General features: G+C 41.4%; 1 protein-coding gene across 3 annotated transcripts in view; it reads left to right on the top strand.

Moving 5' to 3' along the window:
- The window catches only part of RAP1GDS1 (Rap1 GTPase-GDP dissociation stimulator 1), a 159,474-nt gene that overhangs the window by 92,183 nt on the left and 39,575 nt on the right, over positions 1-27,716 (top strand). For 2 of the 3 annotated variants that reach the window (XM_073589746.1, XM_073589741.1), the window contains exons 5-7: positions 3,147-3,293; positions 15,091-15,219; positions 15,802-15,927. In XM_073589746.1, the coding sequence (XP_073445847.1) occupies positions 3,147-3,293; positions 15,091-15,219; positions 15,802-15,927 (402 nt within the window). The remainder of the gene's footprint in view (positions 1-3,146; positions 3,294-15,090; positions 15,220-15,801; positions 15,928-27,716) is intronic. The other variant, XM_073589754.1, reaches the window with a different exon arrangement.

The following is a 27,716-nucleotide window of genomic DNA, read 5'->3' as shown; positions in this document are numbered from 1 at the left end:
AGAAAACAAGCTGCGCAGTAAACTCTTCTCTTTTGCCATTTATTAGTAGTAATACATGTCTGTTAGTAATTGAAGTAGCACTGCAGAATGATGTGGGAAAGAAGCAGCCAACAATAAGGTGTTCCCATGCAAGCATGTGATGGATGGAGAATTCCCAAGTAATAATGTGCACTGGTATGAAAGGGCTTGGTATAAGGAAGCTGGGGAAGATGTCAGAAAGCCGAGTGGCCAGGCAGAATGGCCTCCACTACCAATCTGACTGATAAACTATTTATGCATTAAACTTATTTTCCACCATCGTGTTTTCAGGTCACAAATTTTATGGTGATTTTAATTTTAGAATATACCTGTATAAGGAGATCTGATTCTCTGAATTTAATAAATTATAGAATTACTACTGAATTATTCAAAGCCCTTGCAAATTATGTTTTTTGGTAAAATTTACAAACGTTCTGCCGTTTGCAATGAACCTGTCAAGAACAATATAAATGGCTCAACTCAACTAATAAAACAAAGGGCTTCTCCAAATTCAACTCAATATGTCACTTTATTAAACACCCTTTATGACCAGCGTGTTTAGTACTTAAAAGAACACCATTGGCTGTTATGAGCTGATGCAAACGTAATTCATAGCCAGACATCAAATTTTGACAGCGATTCTGAGAAATCTTATCCCATTCCTTTTATTTATTGTTGCCTATTTTACCTTTTCAGCCTTTTTTTTTTTCGTGAATATGTTTCGGTTGTCAAGAGAGTGGCCCAAAAGTTAAAAACAGAGATCACTGCCTTGCACAAACAAGGAAAGGAATACATAAGGATACCAAAGGTGTTTAATGTTCTTAAACATACTGCTAGAAGTATAATTTACAAGAACTAAGTTTAATTAAGAAAAAGTGGCTACAGTACCAGGACATTACAGATAGAGGCAATGATTACCGGCTGCCACTAGATTCCTCAGGAGACAATTGGTCGAAAACCCTGGCAGCAAGATTTGGTGGCAGCAGGCACTGTGTGTAGTGTTTGTACACTAGAGTACACATTAAATGCTGGAGGTCTCCATTCTTCGTCTCCAAGATTTAACCAAGAAGAGGCAAATTCACTCAATGGTATATATAAAACCAATATATTTAAAATTAATAATAAAATTACTGGTGTACCACCCCTTGGAAAATTAGATGGCAGACCATCCGGATACTAAAATAAAACGAAAACCAATGGATTTGGAGGGTCTTATAAGCCCGGCAGGGTTAAGTAAAAAATACTACTAAATAATTTATGAGTTAAAAAATATTTTATTTTATTGGAACATAACACAAAAAATAATTTTACATGTGCATAATGACAGGCTAAAAACCGCGACAAAAATAATAAGTGCATAAGACCCTCCAAATCCATTGGTTTTCGTTTTATTTCGTCTCCAAGATGTACATCTCTGCTGACTCCAAAAAGTCATTAATCTACTCAAAGCATATAAATTTGCCAAATAAATTTTTGAATTCTAATTTGTGGTGTAATAGAAATAACTTTTCATACCTATGAATTAGAGATCTTTCTTGAGGAAGAAGAATGAAGCATACGCTGAAAAGAACACCCTGCCCTTCAGTGAAGCATGGTGGAGGCTCGGTGATGTTTTGGGGTCCATTGCTCATGCAGAATGGGCTAAGATTTCTCATGAATGCTGCCAGAAGCTGGTGTCTGGCTGAGATTCAAGTTTACATCAAGTCAGAACAGTTAAAGGTGCTCTACTAAATATTCTTGGCATGAACAGGGTTGAATAATTCTGAGACAGCAGTAGTCAGTAAAAGTACTATTTTGTGTTAAATTTGGAGAAGCCACTTGTTGCAGTGGCATAAACTTTGGTCACACCTGGTCAAAATTACTGTAATTGTGAACAGTTAAACAAGTTGAAGATGAAATGATCTCTAAAAGGCCGAAAGTTAAAGAGGACACATATCATTTGTAATTTGGGCAAACAAAAATAAATTATATTGTCATTTTTTACATTTTAAAAATTATAAAAAGGTTAATGGGCCTATGCGAAAGTTTAGGCCTCCTTGGACATTTATGTGCACAGATAACTTTGACCAAGGTGGCAGACCTTAATTAGCCTGTTAGGGTTATGGCTTGTTAACAATTATCGTTAGGAAAAGCCAGGTGATGCAAATTTCCCAGCTTTATAAAAACCCTGCCTCCTCGAACCTTGTGCCTAAAAAAACAGCAGCCATGAGTTCTTCTAAGTAGCTGCCTAGCACTCTGAACATGGGTAAAGCCCACAAAGCAGGAAAAGTTATAAGAAGATAGCAAAGCGTTTTCAAATTGCCCATGTAGCAAAGCTCAAAAGCTAACCCTGCAAACGCTACAGCTTTCGGTGTACATTTTCTATTGAGGGTAAGCTGCTTATCAGGGGAAGTGGCGTGGTCGGACCGTGGTCGACCAGGGCGCAGGTGAGCTGTTGTCCAGGCAGTGATAATACCCTGTTGATAAAACATTCATTGTATAGAAACAGCAAACAGCCTAATAAGTGACACATCACTGAAATCTGGATCTCAGCCCCTGCTTCATACTGTCCTCAGCTTACATAGCAATAACCTGCTGACTGATTCCCTTTAATGGCTTAAAAAAAAGTCCAAAAATGACTCTCCTACCACCGTGTCAACTGGGCCAGTACATTTCCTCCACCTTTTGAAAAATGTTATTGTATTTTCGTCTGGTGTACCTTGTAGGTTCACAGGTATGAGCGGCACTTAGAAAAGCAATGCTTTAATTTCTTCCAGGAGTTTGGCAGTAACTAAACTGCAGCAGCATTGGGGAGAAAGTGACTTAATAGTCAGGTAGTCACTGATAGACAAAGTTGCGCTATGTAATGACTTGATGTTATCGTTTCTATCACACACAAGCTTCGTGCATTATATATTTATTAGAGACGTGCGCTTCAGTAATATCCAGTATATTTCAGAGCGGACAGTGACTATAATCGTAGGACCTTTTAGCTGTACGATACTTTGTAAGATGCTTTTCTTTTTATGTTATCAGCTAGAACATATAAGATTGATGCCCTCCCATACATTGTATAGTGTGTAAGTGGAAGGGAGGGTGGTTGGGATGCTTTCTATTGTTTTTTAATGTGCCTTTTTGTTTGTTTCCAGATGAGGGCAGGCGAGCGGTTGACCAAGCGGGTGGTGCACAAATTGTAGTTGACCATATACGGTCAATATGCGCATTAACAGATCCAGCAAATGAGAAGCTCATGACTGTCTTTTGTGGCATGCTGATGAACTATAGCAATGAGAATGGTAAACTAACTGCTTTATCCACACAATAAGGGCAGCTCCGTCCTGTAGAAGCAACCCTCACCAAATGTAGTTCAGTAATGTATATTGTAGATGACTGAATACAAGCCCGTGCATTCCCTGATGCCATGGCAGTGCGCTCCAGCAAGCGGAGGTCGAAGTAAAAGAACAAAATCTGGTATAGAAATGTGAGAGAGATGCAAAGTGTTAACTACAAGATAATTCCCTCCACTATGCTTTTAATTCAAGTTTCAACATTGTTCTGCCAGATGGATGTGCACTGAGTCTCCGAAGCAATCTGTTCCATGCCCGGCTGTTCTGTAGGGATTTTTATATGGGTATTGAAATCTCCTTTTTTTCATGTTCTAATTATTCCCTTACCCATTTGTGTTATTTTTTCCTTTAGGTGGAGCAAGCCGCATTTAGATTGTTTGCACTGTACGATCACATTGCCTCTTGATTCCTGACAGCAGTTTTCTCCCTTCTTAGAGGAATTACATTGAAATAATGGGTTATTATTCCAAGACACTGTATTTTCTTACTAGGAGCAAATGTATACATGGCATAATTACCTGCTATCCATATTTACTATAAATTCCAATATTCTGTCAGTAGCATCAGTGTATTGCTTTGTGTGTCACAATCTGTTCATATAAACAAACAAAATTAAGAAAATATAGACACATTTTGGCAAAACTCTTTAACTAATAGTTGGTCAACGGTAGACCAGATGCAGGTCAACTAGAATGTACGGCTGCACACTGCATCATGTCATTAAAGCAGCCCCCCTCCAAAGTAGATGATCATTCTTTAGAATGAAGGAATCATGTGAAATCGGTTTCTTACACAGCTGTACTTATGAATAGAGATGAGCCAGTTTGTTCGGATTTCGTCCCCGAATCTGATTTTGACATATTCGGGCCATATTCGAACACTATTCGTGCCGAATGTTTGTCTTCTGTTCAGTTCCGAACATATTCGGTAATTTCTACGCCCATTGACTTTAATGACGTTCAGCTGTTTTCTACGAATATTGCAAAAACCGAATCCGAACAAATACGCTCTTCTCTACTTATGACTGCAACAAAGTTCCTTCAAGTATCATGTTGCTCTACACTGTGTTGCCCTTTTAGTTCTAAAGATAGGTGGAGGGTTCAGAGGATGAACCGCCACCTATGATCTTGTTGTGGTATATCCTGGCAATGTCGAGTTTTTGGTAATACTTGCCTCAAGCCATTTAAAATGCGAACACTTCTTCCCATCTGACAACAGTGAGTGTTTGTCCTAAGATCCCGGGGAGCAGCTCTTGGAGTTGGAATAGTATTCAGCCAATCTGCTCAAGAATGAACTTTTGAGGTTTTGTTAAAGACCTTCCATTAACTTTTTTTTTTTCTCACTAGGCTAAGTACACACTTGCGTTTGGCAAGAGTGAGGAGGGCTGCGTACTTCCTCCTTTAAGCCCCACCTACTTCACATCTTCCCTTAAGCTCCGCTTAGTACTTCCGCATGCATCCTGCGTATCTATCTTTAACATTGGGTACGCAGGGACATGCGTTGCATGCGTCCGCATACGTCGTTTTGACGTGCCCACTGACCGCACGGGAACGCAACATGTTGCGTCCCTGTGCGGTTGGCGGGCGCTTCAAAACGACACATCCGCATGTCCTGCGTACACAGTGTTAAAGATAGGTAGGCAGGACGCATGCAGTATGCGGAGGTAGGCGGGGCTTAATGAAGGAAATATGCATCCCTCTGCAGAGCCCCCGAGCGCTAATGTGAACCCGGCCTTAGATAGTGTGTGTATGTTAATGTACTCCCCTACCACCGTCTTCTCCAATATCTAGGGATGCTCTTAGTGATATCACTGCTATTTAGGCTCTCCTGCTTGCTCTATGCATGAGACAAAAGTCTCTTTTACAATGTGATTCTAAGGAGCCTCGTTCTGACACTCCATAGATTTTTGTTGTAAAAGCCACTTTCAGGTCACGCAGAGCACAGTGTGACCTGGAGAATCTGAAGAGCGCTCTTCAGACTCTCCTGCGCTGGATACTGGAGACGACAGTATATTGGCATGCACACTAGAGTACATACATATTATTAGAGTATTAACTTTCTTATAGCAATCATAGAGTTAATTTTCTACTAGTATAAAAAATAAAGTATAGTCTTTTCTTCTTTTCTAGACATCTTAATAAAATTATAGTCTGCCATATCTAGTGGAGGATTGTTAAAGGGAACCTGTCACCTGTTTTTGCTGCTATAAGATGCGGCCACCGCCTTTCAGGGCTTATCTACAGCATTCTATAATGCAGTAGAAAAGCCCCAGTCCGACCTGAAAGATAAGAAGAATAAGTTTTATTATACTCACCCGGGGGGGCGGTCCGGTCGGATGGGTGTCGCAGGTCCGTGTCCAGCACCTCCCATCTTCCTTCATCTCTCCCGGCATCGCACTTCTGCGCAGGTGCACTTCCCTGCCCTGTTGAGAGCAGAGCAAAGTACTGCAGTGTGCAGGCGCCGGGAAAGGTCAGAAAGGCCCAGCGCTTGTGCACTGCAGTACAGTCATGGCCAAAAGTTTAGACAATGACACAAATATTATATTTTCACATGATCTGCCCTCTGGTTTTTATGTGTTTGTCAGATTTTTTTATCACATACAGAAATATAATTGCATATCATATTATGAGTAACAAAAGGTTATATTAACAGTTAGAATGAGTTAATGCAGCAAGTCAATATTTGCAATGTTGACCCTTCTTCTTCAGGACCTCAGCAATTCTCCCTGGCATGCTCTCAATCAACTTCTGGATCAAATCCTGACTGATAGCAGTCCATTCTTGCAAAATCAATGCTTTTATTTTGTCTGAATTTGAAGGTTTTTGTTTGTCCACCCGTCTCTTAATGATTGACCACAAGTTCTCAATGGGATTAAGATCTGGGGAGTTTCCAGGCCATGGTCCCAAAATCTCTATGTTTTGTTCCCTGACCATTTAGTTATCACCTTTGCTTTATGGCAAGGTGCTCCATCATGTTGAAAAAGGCATTGTTGATCGCCAAACTGCTCTTGGACGGTTGGGAGAAGTTGCTCTTGGAGGACATTCTGGTACCATTCTTTATTCATGGCTGTGTTTTTAGGCAAGACTGAGAGAGAGCCCATTCCCTTGGCTGAGAAGCAACCCCACACATGAATGGTTTCAGGATGCTTGACAGTTGGCATGAGACAAGACTGGTGGTAGCGCTCACCTGGTCTTCTCCGAATAAGTCGTTTTCCAGATGTCCCAAACAATCGAAAAGGGGATTCATCAGAGAAAATGACTTTACCCCTGTACCTCTTGCAGAATATCAGTCTGTCCATGATGTTTTTTTCTGGAGAGAAGTGGCTTCTTTGCTGCCCTCCTTGAGACCAGGACTTGCTCCAAGAGTTTCCGCCTCACAGTGCGTGCAGATGCACTCACACCTGCCTGCTGCCATTCCTTTTAAGAGACGGTCCTGGCGCTTGCTGGTCTTTCTTGGGCGCCCTGGAGCCTTTTTGGCAACAAGCGAACCTCTCTCCTTGAAGTTCTTGATGATGCGATAGATTGTTGACTGAGGTGCAATCTTTCTAGCTGCGATACTCTTCCCTGTTAGGCCATTTTTGTGCAGTGCAATGATGACTGTACGTGTTTCTTTAGAGATAACCATGGTTAACAGAAGAGAAACAATGATGCCAAGCACCAGCCTCCTTTTAAAGTGTCCAGTGGTGTCATTCTTACTTAATCATGACAGATTGATCTCCAGCCCTGTCCTCATCAACACCCACACCTGTGTTAATGGAGCCATCACTGAAACGATGTTAGCTGGTCCTTTTAAGGCAGGGCTGCAATGATGTTGAAATGTGTTTTGGGGGATAAAGTTCATTTTCTAGGCAAATATTGACTTTGCAAGTAATTGCTGTTAAGCTGATCACTCTTTATAACATTCTGGAGTATATGCAAATTGCCATTAGAAAAAATGAAGCAGTAGACTTTGTAAAAATTAATATTGGTGTCATTCTCTAAACTTTTGGCCATGACTGTACTTTGCTCTGTCCTCAACAGGGCAGAAGTGCGTTGCCTGGAGCCAGAGGCGTAGCTAGGGGTTCAGCTTAGGGGGGGGGGGGGCGAAAAATCTGAGTGGGCCCCTAACCGGTAACCCTGATTACAACTCAGGTTGGCACACTCTAGTCGTGGGTATAGGAGAACCTCAGCAGATGACCACGCTGTGACTGAGGAAAATCTCTATACAAAAAACAATACTGATATTACCGCCATATGGTGACCTCATAGTGGTAGATACCAGTCCTGCAGAATATACAAGAGTTTACTATACAGTTACAGATGATAACTTACAGGTGACGTTCTTTCTGATAATCATTCACTTTTGCATTTACTCAGACTGACATGACAACTTCTCCAGCCAGGACTCATCTGCAGAGATTACAACAAAGACACATCTGACTTCTCACATTTCCAGCCCAGTACCCATCGATCTCCAATCTGCACAAACTACTCACCCCAATACTGAGCCGCTGCTGGCGTATGTGTCCCTACTATTGTACCTGCTGTGTGGTACTAAAGCAGAGCTCCTCTACCTGCCTCACATAAAAGTGCCACCTTTGTGCCCTTTTACATAGCAGAATGTCTCTTTTGTGCCCTCACAATAGCTCCCATACTGTATATAACTCCCAGTTTATGACAGACCCCACAGTAACTCCCACACTGTATATAGGCCCCCATACTGTATGATGGCCCCCACAGCAGCCTTTAAACTGTACTGTATAATGACCCCTACATTTGCTCCCATGCTGTACAATGACCCCTGCATTAGCTCATTGGCTGTGTAATGGCCCCCAAATTAGCTCTAACACTGTATAATGGCCCCTGCATTAGCTCCCATACTGTATAATGAGCTAATGACCCCTGCATACACTGGCCCCACATTAGCTCCTGTACTCTATAATGACCCCTGCATTAGCTCTCACGCTCTATACTGGCCCCGCATTAGCTCATCCATTGTACAATGACCCCCGAATTAGCTCTAGTAATGACCCCTGCTGTAGCTCCCATGGGAATTTGATTCTGGTCTCTGTCGGTCCGTCTGTGGGATACAACTTGCACAGCTCTGATATATATGACAAAGAACTAAATAGAAGAAAATTGAAACAGTGGGTGTGTATAGAGGCCGACATACGGGTATAGCTCCCTGAATGTATCCAGGTCACCCTAAACGAAATACTCTTGTCTGGACAAGACCCCATAGAGGAAACCAGAAAGAAAGAGGTAATTAGAAGAGGGGGAGGTAAAATATTACTCATGTAAAGAAGAAAGTGCACCCCTGGTACATCTTCTCTTTTATTCTCTTTTCTGCCTTTGGGGGGGGGGGTCTTGTCCAGAGTATACGTTCAGGAGTCTACATGTGATCAGCTATATGCACCTGCTGGTTGTTTATATTTTCTTCTATTTGGCTCTTTATCATATATATATTCATCCTCAACTTTGTGGGGATTATTTTTTTTAATAAAAAGTTATATACCGTAATTGGGTTTTCATGCTTGCCACCCTGGATTTACAATATGAGATGATAGGACCCTCACCCCGGCTACAGGACCAAGTCACAGGGTGTGTGTGTATATATACTGTATATGTAGAGAGATATTTGAAATATACGGCTGCCAAACATTCCAGGTATTTATCGATCTTCAATATAGCAGCAAAAAAATGAAGGCGGCTCACCATTTAGACAAAATGAAAAAAAAGAGTTTTGGTTCTCCTGGAAAAAGGTTCTCAGTAGAACCGAAACATTGCTGAGTCCCAATGAGCTAATAAAACACTGTTTTTTTTAATTTTGTTAATGGTGCTCTGCCTTCATTTTTTTGCTACTATAGATTTTTACATTTACCTGTGTGTATATATTATATTATATATATATATATGTATATGAAGAGGGAAAGTCACATACTCTTATCTGTGCTGTTCTGCAGCCGAGGTGACGTCTATTAGGGCAGTGCATGATACTGACTACTCCTGTCAGTCGCTCTGAGGCACAAGGAGATTTATGGCAGCTGATTTGCACTGACAGACGCTTTCTGAGCTGTATAAAAGTTCAAGTAGCCGCCACAAATCTACTGTGCCTCAGATACAAGACCACAAACAATAAACCATTCAGGACTTGTAAGGAGGGGAGCAGCGTCCTGCCCCTCATCACTGCACAGTTTTTACTCACACTCTCACAGCACCTTGTCTTGCTCTGAAGGCTGCATGGTGATGGTATAGTGTCCCTGCACTATACAGAGAAGCTTAACTACATCGTTGAGCACACGCTGACATGGTTAACAGTGGCAGAAGCTCTGGGTGTGGGTAGGGGCCCGGGGCGACAGCCCCCTCTGCCCCCTGCTAGCTACGCTACTGTCGGCAGCGATGAAGCAAACAGGAGGGCGGCATCGCAAGAAGATGGGAGGTGCCGGACCTGGACCTGTGACACCCATCGGACCGGACCGCCCCCCCGGGTGAGTATAATAAAAACTTATTTTTCTTATCTTTCAGGTCGGATTGGGGGATTATCTACAACATTACAGAATCGTGTAGATAAGCCCTGAAAGGCAGCGGCCGCATCTTATAGCGGCCAAAACAGGTGACCGGTTCCCTTTAAGTGTCATAGGGCTAGTTAGGGGACTTCCTGTGTTTTTGTGTCTTATTCTACTTCCATAAATCTTGTTCCAAAAGACGTTTAACCCAAAGAACACTGAGATTTATGGCTGCTTTCATTATTATGTTTTGGTTAATATACTTCTGTTTTCGTTGAATATAACCCTGTTTGTACCCATGCCCATTATATAGCCAGAAAATTCCAATAATATATATATAAACGCTTGTATACACAATATATATCAGACAATGATTTAACCGTACTACTTGTCACTGTGGGTTAGTTTTGCTCTCCAACTTACACAGATTTAGCTAAAAAAAAAAAAGTTCATGGAAGGGCTTCTTTAACATGTAACCTGTGAAAACAAAAAAACCTGAATTTGTTTTACCATTAGTGCACTTGGACACTGCAATAGAGTGATGATGTATATTAGTGCACTTCATCACTGCAGTGGAGTGGTGGTAGAGATTACTGCACTCCAACACGCAGTAGAGTGATGGTGTATATCAGAGCTGTAAAATAAAGCTGTGTATGAATACCGGACAGCCATTATACTGGCGTTCTGGTGAAAAGCTGTAGTACATTTTGTTTTGTTTTTTCATTACTGGGATTGCTGGGTATCCCAGGAGTCAGACCCACATGTGATTAAGGTCTATTAATCTACGCATTGTTCATCGCTATTGTTTTTTATTTTTGTCATGTTTAGTTTGCTCTGTGAACTAAAGTTCAGCATGTGAATAAACATAAAAAAATAATTTGCAATACATACTAGAAATAGTCTGTTGCCCAATATTATTAATTGTATTTCTAGTGTGTACTACGTTTTGAATACTTTATGTGCAAGGTGAATATTAGTACCAGTGCACATTAGAGAATTTCTTTTTTTTGGTTGATTTTGTTATATATGGTTACCTATGCATGTTTATAGTTTTATTTCTGATCTATTACATTTATTTTCATTAACAGATTTTGGGATTGCGGTAAGCAAACCATAAATTGACGCATTACCACAGGTGGCATGTTATGTTTTGTAATTGTCTTTTATAGAGTATGCTCCTTACCCGGGCTTCCTTGACCGTAGAAGAGTTGTGTTCAGTATTTAAAGATAAGATGCAGCATAAGCTGTTCTGAAAATATTAAAGATTTTTGTGCATGCCTTGTATATACCCATTTGAGTTGATGTGTCTGCCTCCTGCTGCTGATGATATGTTTCTCCCGGTCAGCTCTTAGCTGTGTGAAGTTGCATCTCATAGGCCCTCCTACACACATCCTGGTGATTCCTATCCAGGAAAAAACAGTACTGGTGAGATCCGTGGTCATTGTTCATCTGCTATCCGTATGTCTATATATATGACATCCGTCTGACACGTACCGGAGCCTGGGAAAAGCATTGTAGTTCGCACTGATCCCAGGCGCCAGCTGCTGAAGGCAGCTCTCATCATTTTCACATGGTCTTTCTGAGATTAGCGTGACCAGGCGACAATATTGGGAGTTGTATTGAGCACCCACTGTGTACATCGTGTGTAAAATGAAAAATTAAACTAATAAAAAATTGTGTGGGCTCACACTTAATAATAATAAATGTTATTTCTATGGCGCCGACATATTCCGCAGCACTTTACATTTCAGAGGGGACTTGTACAGACAATAGACATTACAGCATAACAATAATCACATAGATCATAACAGATACCAAGAGGAATGAGGGCCCTGCTTGCAAGCTTACAATCTATGAGGAAAAAAAGGGGAGACACGAAAGGTGGGTTGTAACAATTGCCCTGATTGTATGGACCACACTTGTTTTTTATAATCAGACAGAGGAAAAACCCACATCAGGGAATCTGTACCACTTTTTTGGCATATCATGTAAAAATATCATTCAATTTAGTGTCAGTTCTGCATTATACAAGTACTTTTTATACCCCTTGACTCCCCACCAATGATACATAAATACCATTTTTATTCCTCCGCGGTGTATGTAAATATGCTCGGTCCGGTCTGATGGGCGTGGTTTATTGTCCATCTCCACCCTCCCTCCTCATCTTGCTGTACGTATTAGTTTCTGTGAATATCACAGATAGCGTACAGTTACTGCGTGTGTGCTCATTGTAGCATACAGTTACCGCAGTATGCTTTGCCCAACTGTGGGCAAAGCCGAAAAACAGTATTGTGCATGTGCTGGCATACATTGGCCATAAATTGCAATCGCGGATGCTGGCGCATGCGCAATAAGGATTTTATGCTTTGCCCACAGTTGTCCAAAGCATACTGCGCACGCGTGAGGGACCATTTGAATGCGCACGCGTCGTAACTGTACGCGAACGCATGAATTACCTGAAAATAATGCGTACAGCAAGCCAGTGGGGGGGGGACGGACAATAAGCCCCACACATCGGACTGGACCAATCATATTTACATACACTGCGGGAGGAATAAAAACGGTATTTATGTATCATTGGTGGGGAGTCAAGAGGTATAAGAAGTACTTTAATAAAGCATAGGTGACACTAAATTGAATATTTTTACGTGATATACCAAAAAAGTGGTGACAGATTCCCTTTAATAATTTGAGAGAAAAGGGACAATATGCCAACTATTCCCAGGCTGTTATGACAGCTCACAGCTGTTTGCTTAGCCTTGACTGGTGCGTTTACAAGGAACCCCAGAAAAAAATGGGGGTCCCTCTAGAAATTCAAACCAGCAGAGGTTAAACAGACAGCTGTGGGTATTTATAGCCTGGGAAGGGGCCATGGATATTGCCCCCCCTCCCAGGCTACCAATATCAGATCTCTGCTGCTCCAGAAATGACGCATCCATGAGATGCGCCAAATCTTGGGCTTAGCCTCGCTCCTCCCACTTGCCCTGTGGCGGTAGCAAGTGGGGTAATAGGGTTGCAGTTGATGTCAGCTTTAGGGTTAGTAATGGAGAGGCATCTATAAGATTCCCCTATTACTAACCCCATAGTAAACTTTAAATAAACATACAGCAAGAATAAAAGACTTTATTTGAAATAAAACTCAACACCCTCTTTTACACATTTATATAAAAAAAATTTAAAAAAAGTTATACTCGTCTTTTATACCTAAAATCCATTGAAGCCTATGTCCCCTGTAAAAAAAAAAAAAAAAAAAAATTATAAACAACCATGTTCCTCACCTGTCCAGCGAGAAGATAATCCATACTGTCCCATGCCGTAATCATCTCTGCTACATCTGGATTTCGAACTGAGCGGTGACATGATGCGACTATTCAGGATGAAATTATGAGAGGTTGTTGCCTGTCACTGAAGGTGGCAATAGAGGTCATAGAAGTTACTGCTGGTCACTGGGCAGCACGGTGGCTCAGTGGCTAGCACTGCAGCCTTGGAGCGCTGGAGTCCTGGGTTCGAATCCCACCAAGGACAACATCTGCAAGGAGTTTGTATGTTCTCCCCGTGTTTGCGTGGGTTTCCTCCGGGCACTCCGGTTTCCTCCCACACTCCAAAGACATACTAGGGAATTTAGATTGTGAGCCCCATCAGGGACAGTGATGAAAATATGTGCAAACTGTAAAGCGCTGCGGAATGTTAGCGCTATATAAAAATAAAGATTATTATTATTATTATTATTACTTAAGGTGCGGTTCCCAAGTGCAACTCATTGTGAGCTGCATAATAAACTGTGGTAACCTCAGCGAGATGCCTTTTTTCTTTCGGGAATGATGGCCCACATGTACCGATGTCGGCCTGTTTTGTAATATGCAAAAAAAATTATTTATTTGGCAAAGAATCCCTCTTATTGCTCATGTATTTTATTACTGTAGAAGCTGTGGTGCATTTCATTTGATCTGGGGCTTACATTTAAGGACAGCACGTTCGCAGTGCAGAAAAGCGAATTTTAAAACTTGGTATATGTAAGACAATATTTTAAAAACGTGCCAAAATATATATATATATATATATATATATATATATATATGTTATCTTATGCCCATTGCAATTCAGGTACACGTAGGTGACTCAAGCTTTGTTGGTGTGAAGTCATTGTTCAGGGATAGCTGCTGCAGCAGGGGGTCACTTGTTTTTGGACTCAATCATAAGTGATGGCTAGCCTCTGAAGTGTCATGTGCAGTAGTTTACAAATTACTTCATTTTTACTGATTGGACCTCAACGTTTCCTGCCGGATAGTGTTTTTGTCTTGTCTCCTTTGCACATAATACATACAAGCTTCTGATTTTTGGGTTATAATCACTGTGTAAGGAAACGAAATAAAAGCCACTCTGTTGTGTGACTGCTGTATAATTTACGGTTATCTTGTAAAATATTTTTGCATTTGTATATTATTTATCACTTAACCTATTCCAAAAACTATTAGTGTTTACGATGTCCCTGGTTTCACTTACATTGCCCCTGTCACCATCACTCTAAATTGCCTTTCATTGCTGCTCATGATCGGCCATTATGCCTATATATTTTGTGTGTGTATGTATAACGTGCTCACACACATACCGTACTTTTACTTAGGTCTTGCATAATAGACCATATTTATTTTTATACTGTTGGTTATGTTTTTTGTTGTACATTTAACCTTAAAATATGTTTTGGAGAACAGTGTCTTGGTTTCTAAATCTAAAGGTGCTTTTGCATACGTATAGTGTGAATGACAAACTACTTTTATACCTTTTAATTATATTGTGAGAAGAAGAAAAACAACATTTTTAGGCTTGGTTCACATCTGTGGGGGCTTCAGTAGTGTGGGAGGCATGGGACACATGCCGCTCCTATTTGATGGTTAGGTTTACCAGAAACGGGACATCCTGGAAAATCGGTTTACCGTCACAGTCCAAAGCACACAGATTTATTTTTGGCTTATAGTATATAGTTTATTTTTGACTTTGTAGTATCTAGTCTCTGAGTACTTGTCTTGCACACTGTCTATACGTCTAGATATCTTTAGTGAAGTATTGAATGTGGTATTTAATGAGCGTGTTAATGGTATTCACCCTTTAACCATTTCTTTTACAGTTTATTCTTTCATAGTTATGGCATTAGGTACAAAACTACTTGGAATGGAACCGTTTTCCGTTTATTGCTTTTAGTGTGTGATCAATCAGCATTTTAAAACTGGGTAGATTAAGTCATGTTATCTGGTTTCCTTCTAGATTCTCTGCAAGTTCAGCTCATAAATATGGGAGTGATTCCTACATTAGTGAAGCTCCTTGGAGTTCATTCTCAGAACACTCCTTTGACCGAAATGTGCCTTGTTGCCTTTGGTAATTTAGCAGAGCTTGGTAAGTAAGCTAAAGCTGTATGCACTAAACAATGTGATATATTTTTGGGCTGTTTCAATGCAACCAACATAAGAAACTCCAAAAATGGTTGCAAAACCTGCTGTTTGTTTGGTATTATTATTTTCAAATAGTGATGAGCGGACCCATGGATGTTTGGGTTCATCTGGTTCGACCAGGGTACCAAAACGCTGCCCAAGCTTGAACCAGAACCCCATAGAAGTCAACGGAGATGCGACTTTTGGTGCTGTACGAGTAAAATGGTCTTTCTCTTCCTCACTCTGTCTCTGTCTGTCTCCTCCCAGAACTCCTAAGGCTACTTTTACACTTACCGAGTTTTTTGCGGCCCGTTTTGCAGGCCATATCGCCGCAAAAAAGGCAGTCTGCCGCAATAACGGACCGCAAAAAACTTGCGGATCGCCTTTTTTCATGTTTCCAATAGTATGGAAATAGTATTGGGGAAAAAAAATGGCGTTCCGCAAAACCAGAAGTCACGGTGCACCGCAAAAACAAACTTCCGTAATACATCTCAAGAACAGTTGTTTTTTTTTTACTTTGCTTTTTTTCTATTTTTTTTTTTTTTAGAATCGAGTAAAGAGCAGTTCGCTTCTACAAATGTTGCAGATGAACTTGTGAAGCTTTTTAAAAAGCAAACGGAGCATGAAAAGAAGGAAATGATTTTTGAAGTCCTTGCTCCTCTGGCAGAAAATGGTAAGAATAATTGATTCTCAATGATTTCTTAAACATAACCTGTTTTTAAGGTGATAATGGACCATTTTATTTCTCCTGTATTCTAACCTGCTGCCAGTGTCTTGTGTATGTACTTCCAGACAGCTGGGATCACTTCCAGTTCTATCCTGCTTCTTAAGGGCATAGCTAATTGTAAGAATTAGATTGGTAACATAATGGAAAAGTATGTGTTATAGTTGCGCAGGTGGTGAATTTCCTACTCTTAAGTCTAAAATATAAAATGTGCTAAAAAATAAGTCGGAATAATGACTTGTTTCATGCAGACACACCATCTGTTTCCACGTGTAAGTGATGCACAGCATAATACCATGGGGACAGGATGTTTCCGCCCCTGAGGAAGCTCTTACATTCCCACTGAAGTCTATACTGGAATGCAAATGCAGTGCTAGATTCCAGATTATATTTCTGCAGTTGATAAACCTGATCTTTAGTGGCGCAGTATTGGGATAGTGCACTTTTTTGATGGAATCTTCAATATATTTATTATAAATTTTAATTGACAAGCAAATACACCATTAGATTAATTAATAGATTGATTCTTGTACCACAACCCTATTCTAGTCAGGTGATTCTTCAACATGTTTTTGAATAGTCCTATCTTGTTGTCTCAAGAGTATTGAAAAGAAAATTATAGACAAACATATTTAGGTAAGAGCTATGAGATCATCTCCAAACAGCTTGATGTTCCTGTTACTACAGTTGCACAGATTATTCAGAAGATTAAGTTCTATGGGACTGTAGACAACCTCCATGGTCACTGCCACAAGAGTAAAATGAGATCACTAATACGAATGATAACCACAGAGACTGAAATTTGCCAAAATGCATATTGACAAGCCAGAAAGCCAAAGGGACAAAGAATGTCCTTTGGACATAGGAGACAAAATTGGAAATTTTTGGCTAATCACATCAGCTCCTACTTCACAAAAGCAAAAATGAAGCATACAAAGGAAAGAACATTATACCTACTGTGAAACATTAAGGAGGCTCAGTTATGTTTTGGCGCTGCTTTGCATCATCTTGCGCAGGGTGTTTTGAATCTCTGCAGGGCACAATGAAATCTCAAGACTATCAAAGCATTCTGGAGGTAAATATGCTGCATAGTGTCAGAAAGCTTGGTCTGAGTTGGAAGTCATGGGTCCCACAACAGTGTAATGATCCAAAATACAGCTAGAAACATACTAGAATGGTTAAAAACAAAGCCTTGGGCTATTGTGAAATGGCCTTCTCTGAGCCCTGATCTAAATCCTATTGAACATCTGTGGAAGGACCTGAAACACGTAGTATGGAGAAATCACCCTTCAAATTTGAGACTGCTAGGGGCACGAGTAGTGGGCAAAAATACCTGCGGACAGGTGTAGAAATCTCAGAAGCAATGTCTGATTTTCATTAGTTGACGTGCAGTAAATTTAAAGTGAAAATTTATTTAGTCAGTTTCAATGACCACTGTGGGTTTTCCTTACTATGGAATTGTGTCCATGTTTGTAATCAGCAATTCAGCTGCACTAGTCTTGCAAAGTCAAGTCTCTGGTGCTGCCAATCTGCCCTGGCAGAATATTGATGAGCAGCAGCCAAACAGCGACTGGCTACAGCGGCTGCTTGATGCACCATGTCAGCCGCTGGATATAGCAGCCACCATCGCAGGAAAGGCGCTATTGTCATAGGCAAGTATCCACTGTTTTTTATCTTAATTGGGGTTCTGAATTGATCAAACAGTGGTTGGACTACCAGTTAAATAATACTTACATTTTGTCTCTTGTAACTTGTTTAATTCAGAAAGTATGTTTCCATTGACCCAGAGCCTAAATTGTTACCAGACACTACCTATTCCTAACAGTTTAATTGCTTGTAACAGATGATAAACAACTCCGCTACCAACTACTGTGTTGTGACTTGTCTGAAAAGCCAAAGTGACCTTTCTGTAAGGAGCCGAGTGCTGGATTCCCGCTGACATCGCTCCAACTGAGACTCTTGACCAGAGGTTGTTAACACAATAGCAGAAATGCAATTTGCAACCAGAAAGAAACTGTGATGTGTTACACGCAAAGCCCTGTACTTCCCTTATATGTCATTGTATGGATGTAGCGTATGTTGAAAAGATACAGCTACATTATGCAGTACCGTTCAGCATGGAAACTCTATCCTATCCTATCCTGGCTATATCATTGCCTGTTGAAAAGCAGAATGTACACTGGTCCACTAACAACTAGCTGCGTAATATTGCATTGGGGAAGTGACCAATGTAATATGGAAAAGAACAGCTGTTTTGAACAGCTGACATGTGCCCGGAATAGTCGCGGGTGGAATTGCGATCCGGCTATTAACCCGATAAATGCCGCTGTCAAGCACTGACATTAGGCCGGAAACCCACCCACCGGTGACCCCCGTCACGTGATCGCGGGTTACTGGTTCATTGGCATGACAACCAGAGGTCTCCTGGAAACCTCTATGGTTGTCACTGCCGTTTTGCTGTGAGCGCCACCCTGTGGTCCTCGCTCATAGCAAGTGAGTAATTCCACTACATAGAGGCAATCTGATCATCGCCTTTATGTAGCAGAGCAGAGTTATGGCAGCTTCTAGTCTCCCATGGACTATTGAAGCATGCCAAAAGTAAAAACAAAATGTTTTTAAAAATATAAAAGTTCAAATCCCCGCCCCTTCACCCCATTCAAAATAAAACAAAGATAAAATCAAACATACACATATTTGGTATCGCCGCTTTCAGAATCGCCCAATCTATCAGTAAAAAAAGGATTAACCTGATCGCTAAATGGCGTAGTGAGAAAAAAGTCAAAACACCAGAATTGCTTTTTTTGGTCGCCGCGACATTGCATTAAAACGCAATAACGGGCGATCAGAAGATCGTACCTGCACCAAAATGGTATCACTAAAAACGTCAGCTCTGCACTCAAAAAAATAAGCCCTCACCCAACCCAAGGTCATGAAAAATAGAGACACTTTTTTTTTTTTTTTTTTTTTAAACGAAAGTTTGGAATATTTTTCACCACTTGGATAAAAAAAATAACCTAGACATGTTTGTTGTCTATGAACTCGTAATGACCTGGAGAATTATAATGGCAGGTCAGTTTTAACATTTAGTGAACCTAGCAAAAAAGCCAAACAAAAAACAAGTGTAGGATTACACTTTTTTTTTTTTTTTTTGCAATTTCACCGCACTTGGAATTTTCCCCGTTTTCTAGTACACGACATGGTCAAACCAATGGTGTCGTTCAAAATTACAACTCGTCCCGCAAAAAACAAGCCCTGACACGGCCATGTTGACGGAAAAATAAAAAAGTTATGGCTCTGAGAAGAACTAAATCAAAAAATGAAAACGCAAAGCCGAATATGCCTCCGGGGGTTAAGGGGTTAATCTATTTGCTAGTATTTTGTATATGGGCCTGAAGCTTGTGACTAATTCTGGGTTGTTTTTTGGTTTTGGCATTACAATAATTGCAGTTTGTAGCATTTCTTCAGGAAATTCACCTATCTCTGTAGCGTAGTTGAAAGCTTTAGTTAGAAAAGGGGTTAATGTTGCAAAATTTTTATAAAACTCATTTGAAAATCCATTTGGACCAGGCAGTAGCGTAGCTACCAGGGGGGCAGAGGGGGCGGTGGCCCCAGGCCCCGCGCTCTGAGGGGGCCCACCTGGAGCTGCGTTATGTATCTGTAGTGGTGAGCAAATCGCACACAATCCAGCAGAGCAGGGAGAATCTATCTCCCTGCTCTGCCACCCGGCCGCTATGGGGCCCCCTGAGGAGGCAGTGGGGGGCCCTGTGCTAGCAGTGGGCCCCCCGCTCATCATCGCAGGGTCAACTATATCGGCTGGATGCAGATACAGCTGACGTATTCATGAGAGAAGGAGCGTTGTGCTCCTTCTCCCATTATCCCCCTCTCAGTGTCTGACGTCACCGATGCCGACAGGCCCAGGTGATTTGCCAGGTTTAAGAATATTGATTTGTATTTAAAAATTTCTTAAGAAATGTGAAGATTTAAAGTTTTCAGTTGCTTTTGGGAAGTTAATTTATTTGAAGAAAATGTTCTATATCTATAGTATTTAAATTTGGTTGGGGAATCAAAGAATTTTCTACTAGGTTATATACCGTAATTTAGTATTTGGCACATTCGTCCGCAATTTCTTTAGAATGGGTATTATAAGTACTATCATGTTTTTTAATATTATTGATTCTGCTTTTTAATCTTGATTGTTTTGCTCTTAAAGCCATTAAGCATAGATGGTTTATTAATAGTGGTATAAAAATTAGATCTAACTGTTTTAATATATTTTTCATAATCTTTAGAAAGTGTTTCTCCATTATATGCCTAATTTAAGAATTTTAGATAGTTCATTCCCAGCTCAAAATGTGCAATCTTGTTGGTTTACTTTTATTTTTAATTTCAGTTTGAAGTTGTTTTATTGATTTCTGAATTATTTTTTAACTCTAGATGAAATTTGTATTCATTTACCTCTCTGACCAGCTTTATTTGCGTTCCACAGGGAAACTGGATTGATGGTTTCTGTTATGTTGACGCATTTTCTAGAAAAATCCCTTCTAATTGAATTTTCAATCTTTTTTTAATTTTTGGAGACTGTATTATTTTATTTTTTTTACCTGGAATTATATAAATTCCTTCCAAGGCTGTTTGCACCTTCATGACCAGGCAAATTTTAAAATTCTCACCACTGTCACTTTATGATGCACTAACGCTGAAACACTTCAACGGATCCCACTGATTCTGTTTTTTGTGTGACATATTGTACTTCATGATAGTGGTAAAAATTCTTCAAAATGACTTGCGTTTATTTGTGATAAAAACGGAGATTTGACGAAAATTTTGAAATTTTGTAAACTTTGAATTTTGCTGCCCTTATATCATAGAGATATGTCACACAAAATAGTTAATAAATTATATTTCCCACATGTCTATTTTACATAAGCAAAATTTTTGAACCAAATTTTTTTTGTTAGTAAGTTATAAGGGTTAAAAGTTGACTAGCGATTTTACTCATATGTCCAACAAAATTTACAAAACCATTTTTTTAGCGATCACATCTCATTTGAAGTGACTTTGAGGGATCTGTATGACAAAAAATAACCAAAAGTGACACCGTTCTAAAAACTACACCCCTCAAGCTGATCAACACCACATTCAAGAAGTTTATTATCCCTTCAGGTTCATCACAGGAACTGAAGCAATGTGAAAGGAAAAAATGAACATTCAACTTTTTTTCACTAAAATTTTACTTTAGACCCTTTTTTATTTGCACAATGGGAACAGGAAAAATGGACCTCAAAATCTGTAGTGCAATTTCACCTGGATATGCCAATACCCCATATGTGGGGGAAAAACACTGTTTGGGTTCTTGGCAGGGCTTGGAATGGAAGGAGCGGCATTTGACTTTGAATGTAAAATTTGCTGGAATAATTAGCGGACGCTGTGTCGAGTTTGGAGAGCCCCTGATGTGCTTAAACCGTGGAAACCCCCCACAAGTGGCACCATTTTGGAAACTAGTCCCCTCAGGGAACTTTTATAGATTTGTGTGGTGAGAACTTTGAACCCCAGGTGCTTCACAGAAGTTTATGGTGTAGAGCCGTGAAAATAAAAAACTAAAAATCAATTTTTTTTCCACAAAAATGGTCTTTTAGCCCCAATTTTTTATTTTCACAAGAGTAGCAGGAGAAAAATTGTTGTGCAATTTCTCCTGAGTACAGCGTACCCCATATGTGGAAGAAAGTCACTGTTTGTGCACATATCATGTTGCATTTGCAGACCCCCTTATATTCCTAAGCTGTAGAACTCCCCCCACAAGTGACCCTATATTCAAATTCATCTAGGGTTTTCCTGGTTTGTGAATTTTATAATGTGGTGGCATATATGTAAATTGTGTAGAGTGCACCAGGTTGGCATACGTGAGTTGCGTAGTGTACTTCAGGTTGTTATATGTGAGTTGTGTAAGTCAGAAATGGTGGGATCATCTCCCTGTCAGTGTCGGAGGCAAAGAAAGCATATGCCTTCTCCGCTGAATACCGGTTTTGGGACTAGCGGGCCGACTTTTTTTTTACGTAAGTGGTGTTTGTGTGTGCCAAATTTATTTAGAAGATAAATAAAACTAATCCTATCAACTAATGAAAAATATTTTTTTACTCTCTTTTCACACACACACACAAAAAAAAAACAGATGGAGGTAGATCAGTGATAAGACAGATTCGCGGAAGCGATTCTTTTTTCCGCACAGACACTAACCCTAACTCAATTAAGTAAAAAATACTGTAGTAGCAGACGATTATTACGGTATATTTTTACTGTCCCTAATCTAAATTATTTTTTATTCTTTAAAAAAAAAAAAAAAAAGAAAAACATTTTATGTGCAGCAGGGATTAGCGCTCGACGGCTGTAGGATGTACGGATCTGATTTTTTTTTTTTTTTTCCCACGCTGACACTAATCCTAGCTCCATTCAGTAAAAAATAATGTAGTAGACGATTACTATTGTATTTTTTTTTTTTTTTTCTTTTACTGTTTTTAATCTAATCCTATCAACTAATCTAAAGGATTTTTTACTCAGTTCTTTTTGTCACAAAAAAAGAACAACCGGAGAACGGTCAGTGAGGTATGTCAACGGCTGTAGGGCCACACGCATGAGTGTGGGGCAAAAAGGGGATACAAAAATAGAGCGAAAGTCCATGCAAAAAACAAGCACTGGTGCTAATCACTGGTGTGCATATCTTTAGCTGTTTGTGGACGCACAGTCTGTGTCAGAGAATAGTTACTGAAATAAACTTGTGCAAAATAGCAAGTACGAGTGCGGATCAGTGATATTAGTCGCTGATCAACACTCGACGAATGTAGGATGCACGCACGGAAGTGGTGCAACGGGGGAGAATGGACAGGGATAAAAAAAAAGTCCTGGAAAACCACGAGCACGAACACTGATCAGTGATTTGCATCACTGATTATGCTCGGCCGCTGCAGGACGCATAAAAAAAAAAACTGCCAAAAACCGAACGAAGGCAGAAGGAGGGGGGGGGGGAGATTGTGCGAAAGCGGGGAAAAAGGGTGGGAATGGGGTGAGAGGGGGGATTGGGATGGATTAGGAAAGATCAGGGAGGGATCAGGAACTGCTCTTTCTTTTTTCAAAGGAAAAAGGTCTTCAAAAAGACTAGCACCACAAGGTCCCAGCACAGCGCGACATATCAACGCACTAACTGCTTTGGAATGTCCATAAGCCGGAATGAGAGCAGAGCAGTTACTGTAGGGTCAGATCACGTCTGTACGTGATTGTTGCGATCGATCAGTCATAGTTGATCGCACCAATCAGAGCTGGCCCTAGTGATTCCCTGGTTGCTAGGCTCCAGCCTATGATCGGTACTCTTACAGCACCGATTCTATGCTGGGCATCAGTGTTTCATGCAATCTGATTACCTGAAACACTGAAAACACTGTGATTGACTGTTCGGTATTGAACAGCCAATCACAGCTATCGTAGTTGTAGGAGGGGACATGTGACCCCCCCCCATGACGCCATGTGTTCTTCTGCAAGATGGCGCCAGCACATGGATGCTATTACCGCCACAGCAGTCACGATACTGCATTTTAGCTATGATGTATGCAGTATGTCTAAGGTCAGTAAGTACCTGCCGACCGATACATACTGAGTACGTCTAAGGTCGGTAAGGTGTTAGTCCCCCCCTAAAATTGAAATTTCCCCTTTTATTCTCTTGAATGACTTTAATCAGTTTGTTGAAAAAATGAATTTATCCATAGTTAGGCGCATATATGATAACTATTGTACATATCTGAAGATTTATTTTACATATTAGCAAGTTGTATCTTCCTTCCTCGTCGTGTTTTTCTGAAATAAATTGAAATGTAGTTGAGTAATTAGCGTAATAACACCTGTTTTTTTTATAGGAATTCAAAGATTTAAAAATATTTGAATAATTTTTATTTGAAAATTTGGAATGTCTTATTTTTGATAAACTCTCAAAGAGACTACGGTAAATTATTTCTGCTCTACTTGTTTTGATCTCTTTTGACGTGAGATATTTTTCTTGGACTTTTTTTAAAATTTTTTTTAACATTTAAGGAAAGTACTTAGGTTATCGTCTTTATTTTTAGTAATGAAATTTAAACTGTTTAGCCAACAAGTGTTTACCTATACTGTAAGTGTTTTCTGTCTTAATAAATGGTAACCAATTCATAATTACTGTACAGTAGCAACCAAAAGTTTTGCTTTTTTTTGCTTTTTTAAAAAAAAGTGTGATTACTTCTGTTTAGTTGTTGTGATGCCATTTTCCTGGTGATTAATTGAAAGTACATGAAGATGTCATCATGCAAGACCTTAATTTTAACTAACATGCTTTAGAATATAGTTATGGTCATTTACCATATATACTCGAATATGAGCCGAGATTTTCAGCCCACTTTTTGGGCTGAAAGTCCCCCTCTCGGCTTATATTCGAGTCATATACACCAGGGGGTCGGAGGGGGAGGGGTGCAGGGGTGTCAGGTCATACTTACCCGTCCTGGCGCTGTCTCTGCAGCCCCCAGCTTCTCCGCGATCTCCCTTCAGCGGTCACATGGTACCGCTCATTAAACTCATGAATATGCGCATATTCATGAGTTTAATGAGCGGTACCACATGACCGCTGAAGGCAGGAAGGGAGATCGCGGAGAAGCTGGGGGCTGCAGAGAGCGCCAGGACAGGTAAGTATTGCGATATTCACCTGTCCGGGGTCCATAGCTGCTTGCTGCTGTCTGGTACGTCATCTGTCAGTGACGTTCAGACAGCAGAGGGCGCGGTGACGTGGTTGGTGCGTGCTGCGCCCCCTGCAGTCTGAACGTCACTGACAGATGACGTGCCAGACAGCAGCAAGCAGCGATGGATCGGTGGGCAGGTGAATATCTCGGGTGACACCGGCACCTGGCCCCCAGCGACGGAGAGGTGAGTATGTCTTTTTTTTTTTTGTTTTCAAATGCAGCAGCGGCAGCACATGGGGGCATAATCTATGGAGTATCTTATGGGTGCAGCATATGGGGGAATAATCTATGGAGCATCTTATAGGGCAGCATATGGGGGAATAATCTATGGAGCATCTTTTGGGGGCAGCATATGAGGGAATAATCTATGGAGCATCTTATGGGGGCAGCATATGAGGGAATAATCTATGGAGCATCTTATAGGGGCAGCATATGGGGGAATAATCTATGGCGCATCTTATGGGGGCAGCATATGGGGGAATAATCTATGGAGCAGCATATGGGGGTATAATCTATGGAGCATCATATGGGGGCATAATCTATGGAACATCTTATGGGGACATAATCTATGGAACATCTTATGGGGCCATAACCTTTATGGAGCAGCATATGGGGCATATTATTCTATGGAGCATCTTATGGGGCCATTATTAACTTTTGTGCAGTATTATATGGGGTGTATTTGTATGGAGCATCTTATGGGGCTATCATGAACTGTATGGAGCATTATGTGGGGCTCCTGATTCAATATGGATATTCAAAAACATTTAACCTACTGTTGTCTCAATCAATTTTACTTTTATTGGTATCTATTTTTATTTTTTAAATTCACCAGTAGCTGCTGCATATTCCACCCTAGGCTTATACACGAGTCAATAAGTTTTCCCAGTTTTTTGTGGCAAAATTAGGGGGGGTCGGCTTATACTCGGGTCGGTGTGTATATATATATATATATATATATATATATATATATATATATCCTTGTAATGTCTTCACATCCTGTTCTGTCCAGATGTGTCCGGATCCCAGAATTCCAAGCGGCGGAAGTTCAACGACCGCCATATTTGGACACCCAAGTGATGGGTGTCTCAAAATGGAAACTGCTGGTGGTACCAGCCTCTTGCACGGTACCACCAGCGGAACACCATCGCACCACACTCACACACGCGCACACACACACAGAATGAGCGCATGTGCAGTTTTAATGTGACCGCCGCTATCTGTCTGCACAAAGATGGCGGCAGTCTGATTTACTGTGCCTGCACGAATTCCACGCAGGCGCAGTGAATCATTCAGCTGGTCTCTCAGCGTGACGTGTCTACAGGCAGAGGAAGCCGGTCACATTAAAGGGCCAAGAACGAAAGTTCATTTTAAACATTGTCTGTGTCTGACCGTGTATGGAGCATACCACAACTCCTGGGCAAGGGAGGAAGCAAAAGACAATACTGACATTACAGCAGGGGATCGCAGAGGATTCATTTTGTGAGGTAAAATATTTCACTGTTTTACTCTTCGCCACGACAGCACCCACTGGAGGTATCGGATCCGCCCATTTGGAACAGGAAACCCTACAGGAAAGATAAAAGGGGCGGTCCGCCTTTCCTCCTCAGTTTTGGTTTCCTGTTCCAAATGGAGCAGGATCCTGCAGGATCTTACCTGGGCCATGCATCCGCCTGTGCGGTCTCTTCGGGAACGGCAGGGGCTGCGGTCCGGAAGCAGCGTCGGGGGAGACTCCGTTTGACGGCTCCCCCCTCGTCTGGTGGCATAGTGGTAATGGCCGGGTCCGGGGAGGGCCGCCCGGTCTTACCACGGAGCGGGCCGGTCTGGCATCCGGGAGATCCCCCCCCATCCCCATCGGTGGGGGTATAATGTGGATGGTGAGGCCATGAGCGCGCGAGCCGCACGTGTCAATAGCGGTGGCGCGGGAGCAGGCCGGCGCCCGACGCTCCTATACCCCGGAAGTAATGGTTGAACTTCCGGGGTAAGATGGCGATGACGCGGCGCATGCGCCCTGTGACAGGGCGACTTCCGGGGGTACGATAAGTGTACAGATAAAACAGCGCTGCAGCGCTGCAACGTTGGAACATGTCGTCCCCCGCAGAGTCGCAGACCCCAGCAGGGGATTCAGCTGGGGGCAACTCCACCAGGGACCGCAGCGCCAGGACAGAGACTGCCCGCAGGAGCGAGGCAGCAGAAACCCGATCCAAACCGTCTCAGCCATCCGAACCGGTATTAAGCTTCACTGGGTGAGTGTGCAAAGCATATGCTCTACCTATTAAGCTAACCTCCTCTCCTCCCCCCCCCTCCCCCCTCTCTTTACCTTTGACCTCCCACTTCAGTCAAAGAAAAAAGGAAAAACAAAACATAAAGAATGCGCATTATGTTCAGAGCCTCTCCCTGACTCCTACCCCAAAAAACTCTGCAAACAATGCATTAAAGAGACCAGGCAGGGGTCGACGATATCTTCTAAGGATATCCGAGCCATAATTAGGGAGGAAATACAAGCCATCAACCGCGCCAGCACTCCCGCAGAGTCCAGTCATAGAAAACAGGTCATTGTTAGTTCAGAGTCAGAGGAAGAATCAGGAGTTAATCTCAGGCTCCGCATCCACGTCCTCATCATCATCCTCGGAGGTGGAAGGACGCGCATGTTTTCCACTGGACAGCGTAGATAACCTGGTAAAAGCGGTTAGAAATACTATGGGGTGTGAAGAGGAAAGGGGAGCCCAGACCGCGCAGGACATTATGTTTACGGGATTGGCAGAGAAAAAGAGGAGATCATTTCCAGTGATACCGGCAATTAAAGATCTCATCAAAAGAGAGTGGGAAAAACACGACCAGAGGGGTTTTCTCCCATCCGCTTCAAAACGGAAGTATCCGTTCACTGATGAAGATCTATTAAAATGGACTAAAATACCAAAGGTGGACGCTGTCATATCCTCCACTTCCAAACAAACCTCGATCCCGGTCGAGGACGCAGGATTGTTA

This window comes from Dendrobates tinctorius, unplaced genomic scaffold, assembly GCF_039654945.1.
Source record: "Dendrobates tinctorius isolate UK_male_01 unplaced genomic scaffold, ASM3965494v1 ptg000011l, whole genome shotgun sequence".
Classification (NCBI taxonomy): domain Eukaryota; kingdom Metazoa; phylum Chordata; class Amphibia; order Anura; family Dendrobatidae; genus Dendrobates; species Dendrobates tinctorius.
This window is presented reverse-complemented; position numbering and strand designations above follow the sequence as displayed.